This window comes from Tauraco erythrolophus, unplaced genomic scaffold (genome assembly GCF_009769465.1).
Source record: "Tauraco erythrolophus isolate bTauEry1 unplaced genomic scaffold, bTauEry1.pri scaffold_126_arrow_ctg1, whole genome shotgun sequence".
In the NCBI taxonomy this organism is placed as follows: Eukaryota; Metazoa; Chordata; class Aves; order Musophagiformes; family Musophagidae; genus Tauraco; species Tauraco erythrolophus.
The window spans coordinates 18,005-25,607 of NW_028238588.1; the positions used below are offsets into that span (position 1 = coordinate 18,005).

At 65.0% G+C, this 7,603-nt stretch overlaps 1 protein-coding gene across 2 annotated transcripts; it reads right to left on the minus strand.

The window, feature by feature from the left end:
* Positions 1–1,092: 1,092 nt before the first annotated feature.
* Positions 1,093–4,825, minus strand: LOC147526079 (macrophage mannose receptor 1-like). 2 transcript variants are annotated; one of them, XM_086630530.1, is made up of 8 exons: positions 4,753–4,784; positions 3,875–3,970; positions 3,662–3,766; positions 3,461–3,517; positions 2,945–3,337; positions 1,562–1,707; positions 1,338–1,447; positions 1,093–1,243 (listed from the first exon to the last, which is right to left on the minus strand). In XM_086630530.1, the coding sequence occupies exons 1-8, from the start codon at positions 4,781–4,783 to the stop codon at positions 1,117–1,119; spliced, it is 1,065 nt and encodes a 354-aa protein (XP_086486656.1). In that variant the 5' UTR covers position 4,784; the 3' UTR covers positions 1,093–1,116. The 2 variants fall into 2 exon arrangements, with proteins under 2 accessions (XP_086486656.1, XP_086486655.1); XM_086630529.1 differs by having other exon boundaries at positions 3,662–3,970; positions 4,753–4,825.
* Between the last annotated feature and the right edge of the window lie 2,778 nt (positions 4,826–7,603).

Here is a 7,603-nt window from a genome sequence, read left to right on the forward strand (position 1 = left end):
CCCAGACCCCTCCTAGAGCCCCCCTGATCCCCCCAGACCCCTCCTAGAGCCCCCCAATCCCCCCAGACCCATTCCACCCCCCCAGACCCTCCTAGATCCCCCCTGATCCCCCCCAGACCCCTCCTAGAGCCCCCAGACCCTCCTAGAGCCCCCAGACCCTCCTAGAGCCCCCCTGTCACCGAAAATCTGGACAGAAACTCTCTAACCCAGTTTGCAGGGTTGGAAATCGGCATTTAGGGAAGTCTAGGGGGTATGTGGGGGTCGGGGGGGGATTTAGAGGGGTCTGGGGGTATTTGGGGGAGCCCTGGGGAATATTTGGGGGTCTGGAGGGACATTTAGAGGGGTCTGGGGGTATTTGGAGGTCCTGGGGGCTAACTGGGGGAGCTCGGGGCGGGGGGGAGGGTCTGAGGGGTATTTAGGGAGGTCTGGAGGGTGTTGGGGTGGTCTGGGGGGGTTATTTGGGGTTCATGGAGGTATTTGGGGGACCCCTGAGAGGTACTTGCAGAGTTCTGGGGGGGTACTTGGGGGTCTGAGGGATATTTGGGGGTCTGGAGGGGGGTTACGGGGGTCTGGGGGGGTATTTGGGGGATCTGGAGGGGTATTTGGGAGTCAGGGTGGATACCTGGGGGTCTGTGGGGTATTTTGGGGAGCCTGCAGGGATCATGGGGGCTTGTGGGGAACCTGGGGGGGCCAAGACCCCTTTGCATCACCAGAATCACCCCCCAAACCACCACTTCTCTGCCGGGGGGGGGGGGGGGACACACCCCCAAACCCAACACCGGGATCCATCCCGCATCCACCCACCCCAGCTCCTGGGGGTCCCCCATCCCACACAGCCCCCCCTCTCTGCTCGCTCTGCGTCACTGGGCCAGCGCCTCGTTCCGCACACGTGTTTATTTCTCCGCAGGGACCTCCCCCCCCGGTTCACCCCGTGCCCCCCGAATTTTCCCCGGAGATCCATCCGTGGACCCCAAACGGACGTGCCGAAGGTCAGGGCTACATCTGGGAGCGCTGCAGGTCGGATGTGGCAAGCGGAGAGGGGCCGAGGGGCCCCTCTCTGAGGGGATGTGGTGGGTGCTGGGGGGGGGGGCACCTTTTGGGGTGCCCCTGGCACGCTCAGGGGTGTCCCTCGCACACCCAGGCGAGCTGGCTCGTGCAGGGGTAGTCGTACCACTCGCCGTCCTCCCTCACCGCCGCGCAGTTCTCCTGCGTGCCGCCGTTCGGCTCGTTCCTGTGCCACCAGCTGCGACGAGGAGGGGGATCGGGATGGTTTAGAGGTGCCCCCCCACCCCCCCCCCCCCCAAAGATCCCTGAGTGCCCGCTGAGGACACCCGTACCCGCTTTCTCGGGGTAGGACGGTCCCGTTCGCCCGCTTCCAGGTACCCTCCACCTCCTCATCCCTGATGCCCAGCCAGGAGGAGCTTCGCAGCGTGGCCCGGATGTGATCCTGGGGAGGGGGGGGGGCAAAAGCAGCGTCACCTCCACGGCAGAGCCCCCCCACGACCCCCTGCCCACCCTTGGTAGGACCCGATGCCCATATCTGTGCCCCCCTGCCCCTCACCTTCTCCTCGGGGCCGTCCACCTCCAGGAGCTGGGTGCCCAGGAGCGCGCAGAAGCGCTGGGCGTTCTCCCAGGAACTCGGCGCCTTGGAGTAGAAATAGCAGGAATTCCCGAAATAGGTCCAGCCTTCGGAGCAAGGGGGACAGCCTGGGGAGGAGGGGGGGGACAGAGAAAAAGGGGGGGGGGGGGGGGGTCAGCTCACCAGCTGCGAGACCCCATAAACTGGGGACAAGCCTGGCTGGAGAAATGACCCCGGCTGTGGGAGCCAGTGGATGTGCCCAGTTGGGGTCCCATTGGGGTCTAGACTGGGTCAGGATCAGGTTAAATCCTTTTTATTTAGGGTTAGGACTGGGTTGGGGTCTAGACTGGGTCAGGATTAGCTTAAATCCTTTATATTTCAGGTTAGAACCGGACTAGGGGTCCCGTTGGGATCTAGACTGGGTCATGATGAGGTTAAATCCTTTATATTTAGGGTTAGGACCGGGTTGGGGTCCCGTTGGGGTCTAGACTGGGTCATGATGAGGTTAAATCCTTTATATTTAGGGTTAGGACCGGGTTGGGGTCCCGTTGGTGTTGAGATTAGGTCAGGATTAGGTTAAATCCTGTATATTTAGGGTTAGTACTGCTTTGGGATCCCGTTGGGGTTTAGACTGGGTCAGGATTAGGTTAAATCCCATATATTTTGGATTAGGACCAAGTTGGGGTCCCATTGGGGTTTAGACTAAATCAGGATTAGGTTAAATCCTGTGTATTTAGGGTTAGGACTGGGTTCCAGTCCCATTGGGGTTTCGACTGGGTCCGGATTAGCTTAAATCTTTTACATTTCGAGTTAAGACCGTGTTGGAGTCCCATTGAGCTTTCAACTAGGTCAGGATTAGGTTAAATCCCATATATTTAGGATTAGGACCAGTTTGGGGTCCCATTGGGGATTGAGATTAGGCCAGAATTAGGTTGAATCCCATATATTTAGGATTAGGACCATCTTGGGGTCCTGTTGGGGTTGAGATTAGGTCAGGATTAGGTTAAATCCCATATATTTAGGGTTAGGACTGGGTTGGGGTCCTGTTGGGGTTGGGATTAGACCAGGATTAGGTTAAATCCCATATATTTAGGGTTAGGAATGGGTTGGGATCCCACTGGGGTTTGGGCTGAGCTTGAATCCTACATGTTTAAACCTTGGCTGGGGTTAGGACTACGTCAAAGTTTGGACTAAATTAGGATTATCTTAAATCCTAGATTTTTCAGGCTATAGCAGGGTGAGGAGCTGGGATTAGATTGGGATTCATTTCAATCCTGGGTATTTAGGGCTAGGCCTGGATCAGGATTATGGCATTTTGGGCTAGTTTCGGGGGGATTTTTTTGGGATTAAGACTCCGGGACTGACAGGAGCGGGAACAGACGTCGGCTTTGGTCCCGTGGACCACCCAGCGGCTCCACTCGCGGTCGCCGGCGTAGAGCATCACCGTCTGCCGCTGGTTGTTGCCGTAATTGAAGTAGAGCTCGTAACCGGCCAGCGCCAACAACCCGCCGGCGCGGCACTCCCACCGCTGCAGCTCGCCGCCGGCGCGGCACGGCTCCAGCCTGACCAGCGCCAGGTTTTGCCCGCGGGCCGCCGTAACGCACCGTTGGCTCTCCCAACCCCGCAGCCGACCTCCGGTTAACCACTGGAACCGCTGCGCCGCGGCATCGGGCCGGCACGCCGCGGCCGTCAGTTGGTGCCCGCTGGCTTCCACGCATTTGCCGTGGGCTTCGTTGTAGAGCAGGAAGGAGCGGGAGGCTGCGGAGAGGAGCCCGGTGATGGGTGGTGGGTGGGGTGGGGGGGGCACACCGCGTCCGCGGGCGTCACCGCGGAAATTTGGTGGGGAGGGGGTGCCCACACCCGCACCGCGGACACACGCACCCGCGTTCGGCAGCTCCTTCGCCTTCTCCGCCTCCAGCGCCGCCGTCAGCGCCGCAACTTTTTTTTTGGGGGGGGGGGGGACACACACGTAGTCACCGTTATTGACACCCCAATAACCTTAACTCTGCCCCCCCACCCCACCAGCAGCACCGGCATGGCGGCCGCCGGTAGAAGGGGGCTCACCGGAACGGCGCTACTCACTGTGCCGGGAGCCGGCGGCGAGGAAGACCACGTTCAGCAGCACCGAGACCCCCAGGGCCACGGCACCCACCAGCACCAGCTTCTCCTTGGAGCAGCACCCCGAGGCTGGGGAGGAGGGGGGGTGAGTGATGCCCGACCCCATGGTTTGGCCAAGCCGAGCGGCACCGGCTTTAACCACGACGGGGTTTTGTCCCGCCGGCGATGCCGGCGTACCTGGGGGGTCGGGCACGTGCTTCTGGCTTGGCACGGTGATGGGGGGGTCCAGGGGTTCGTAGGGGTTCTCCTCCGCGGGGCACGGGTCGCTGCAGGCTGGGGAGGATGGCATTTGTCACCGTTCCCCCTCCCGGTGCCACCACGATCCCCAGGGACTTCGCTCGGGGTGACCAGGATGGGAGATTCCTCTTGGTGGCACTGCTCTGGGGACCCCCCTGTTGGGTACCAGGGTGGGGGGGATCCTCCTCGGGTGTCTCCAACCACCCCGGGGATCACCCTTGGGCACCGAGGGTGGCAATGAGGGTCACCTTTGGTGCCACCGTCTGCCCTGGGGACCCTCTTGGGCACTGAGGGTGGCAATGAGGGTCACCTTTGGTGCCACCGTCTGCCCTGGGGACCCTCTTGGGCACTGGGGGTGGGAGAGTGTCCCCTGGAGGGTCCCCAACCACCCCAGGGGACCCCCCGCGGTCACCTGGCATCCCTCCCAGTGCCACCGCCCACCCCAGGGACCCTTCTCAGGCACCGGGAATTGGGGGACCCCCTTCTAGGTGCCACCACTCACCCCAGGGACCCCTCTGGGGCACCGGGAATTGGGGGACCTCCTTCTAGGTGCCACCACCCACCCCAGGGACCCCTCTGGGGCGCCAGGAATCGGCAGAGCCCCTTCGAGGTGCCACCACTCACCTTGGGGACCCCTCTTGGGCACCAAGAATTGGGGTATCCCCTTGTAGGTGCCACCGCCCACCCTAGGGACCCCTCTTGGGCACCGGGCACAGAGCCAGGGGATTCTGCCAGCACCCCAAAAGTGCCACGGGGTGCACGTTAGGGGACTGCTGGGCGAACCCCCACCCCGACCAGCACCCCAGGGTGCTCCCTACCTTCCCTGCCGCCGGGTCCCAGCACCCGCATTTGCCCCTGCCCGCCCTGGCTGGACTCGATGTTGCCGTACATGGTCACCGCGGCGCCCAGAGTTGTGCCCAGCGAGTGTCCCCTCCGATAAAAGCCTGCGGGAAGTGGGTGGGGTGGGGGTGCCGGATGCACCCCCACCCTGGGGATGGGCCTCCAAGGGGCCCCCGAGCACCCAGCGCCTCCGTCTCTGCACCCCAAGGCTTGGCCGGAGGTGGCATCGCTGGTGACGGTCCCCAGCGGGGTGTCCCGGTGTGCCCGGGGGGGTCTTGGGGCATGAGGTGTCTTGGGGAGGGGGCGGGGGGGCCAAGGGTGCTGCCTGGGTGGGGGGAAAAGGGGGCTGGGTGGCATGTGGGGGGCTCAGGGAGAGCGAGGGCTTGGTGTCCCCATGCCAGGGGTGTCCCCATGCCCAGGGTGCACCCATGGCACTGCCGGGGGTGTCCCCATGCCCAGGGTGTCCTCATGGCAACCTCTGGGGTGTCCCCATGCCGGGGGCGTCCTCATGGCACTGCCCGGGGTGTCCCCATGCCCAGGGTATCTCCATGCCAGGGGTATCCCCATGGCAATCTCTGGGGTGTCCCCATGCCCAGGGTGCACCCATGGCAGTGCCCATGGTGTCCCCATGCCCGGGGTGCACCCATGGAAATGCCAGGGGTGTCCCCATGCCAGGGGTGTCCTCATGGCTCTGCCCGGGGTGTCCCTATGCCCAGAGTGCACCCATGGCAGTGCCCGTGGTGTCCCCATGCCCAGGGTGCACCCATGGCAGTGCCCATGGTGTCCCTGTCACTAGGGTGCCCCCGTGCCTGGCACATCCCTGGCGCCTGTGCACACCAGGGTGCCCCCACACCCAGCCTGGCACCCACGGCCCAGCCGGGTGGCCCTGGGGTCGGTGCTTGGCCCCGCGCCCGCTCTGGCCACGCAGGAAGAGCCGGGTGCTATCAGCACCCGCCAGCCCCGGCCACAGCGCCCCGGCTGCCCGCCGGCACCCGGCTTATCGTACCCGGTGGGAGCGGGCACCCGCCGCCACGGGGTGGGCACGGGGATGTGGGGCTGCGGTGGGACTGGGTGTGCCATGGTGGTGCCAGGTGTCCCATGGTTGTACTACCTGTATCATGGCATTGCCAGATGTCCCGTGGTTGTGCCAGGCATGCCACGGTGATGCTGGCTGTCCCATGGAGGTGCTGGGTGTGCCGTAGTGGTGCCGTGTGCCACCGTGGTGCTGGCTGTCCCATGGTAGTGCCAGGTGGCCTGTGGTGGTACCGCGTGTCCCATGGTTGTAGTGGGTGTCCTCTGGTGGTGCCAGGTGTGCCATGGCTGTGCCAGGTGTCCCACAGCGGTGCCGAGTGGCCCATGGCAGTGCCGGCTGTGCCGCAGCTGTGCCGGGTGTCCTGTGGCGGTGCCGGGTGTGCTGTCGTGGTGCCAGGTGTCCTGTGGTGGTGCTGGTTGTGCCGTGGTGATGCCAGGTGTCCCATCACGGTGCTGGTTGTGCCATGGCGGTGCCGGGTGTCCCATCACAGTACTGGTTGTGCTGTGGTGATGCCGGGTGTCCCGTCATGGTGCCAGGTGTCCCGTCATGGTGCTGGTTGTGCCGTGCCAGTGCTGGTTGTGCCATGGCGATGCTGGGTATCCCATCACAGTGCTGGTCGTGCTGTGGCAGTGCCGGGTGTCCCATCATGGTGCTGGTGGTGCTGGGTGTCCCATCACAGTACTGGTTGTGCCATGGTGATGCCGGGTGTTCCGTCATGGTGCCAGGTGTCCCATCATGGTGCTGGTTGTGCCGTGGTGATGCCAGGTGTCCCATCACGGTGCCAGTTGTGCCGTGGCGGTGCCGGGTGGCCCCACGGGTCCCCCACCTGTCCCCGTCCTCGCCCCTGCCCCACCCCAATGTATGTACCCCCTCCCCCGGGGCTCCCCTCAGTGTCCCCCCCCTCTCCCCCCCCTGGGGTCCCCACGTGTGTCCCCCCCAACCCGGGGGTCCCTGCCCCCCAAGGTGTCCCGTGTCGTCCCCCCCCGGGGGTCCCCACGGTGTCGTGTCCCCCCCCCTCCCCCCGGGGGTCCCCGTGGTGTCGTCTCCCCCCCTGGGGGTCCCCACGATGTCCCCCCCCCGCCCCGGGGTCCCCCCCGCGCAGCGCGGCCCGCGGCCGCCAGGGGGCGTCACGAGCGGAGCCGCCGAGGGGCGGAGCCCCCGCCGGGACCGGGGGGGGGGGGACACCGGGGGGGGGGTGTGCTGGGACCGGGGAGCTGCGACCGGGGTCGGTACGGGGGGAACTGGGACCGGAGGGGAGAGGGATGGGAACGGGGGATACCGGGAACGGGGAGCAGGAACTGGGAGATACTGGGAACCGGGGACTGGGACCGGGGAGCAGGGACTGAGGGTCGGTACGGGGGGAACTGGGACCGGAGGGGAGAGGGATGGGAACGGGGGATACCGGGAACAGGGATCAGGAACCGGGGGATACTGGGAACAGGGTCTGGTCCCGGGAGCAGAGACTGGGGGCCGGTATGGGAGGAACTGGGACGCGAACGGGGGATACCAGGAACGGGGGGGGCTGGGACCGGGAAGCCAGTACTGGGAGGGAGGGGGTTGAGATCGGGGGATACCGCGACTGGGGAGGAGGAACCGGGGATTACTGGGAACCGGGGTCTGGGCCCGGGGAGCAGGGACTGGGGTCGGTACGGGGGGAGCCGGTACCGGGGTGACACCAGTGAGGGGGCGCCCAGTGCTGGGGGAGCGGCAGGAGGCAGTACTGGGGAGGAGGGGGCTGTACTGGGCAGCAAGGCCCCAGTACTGGCAGGGGATGGGTGTACTGGGCTGGTACTGGG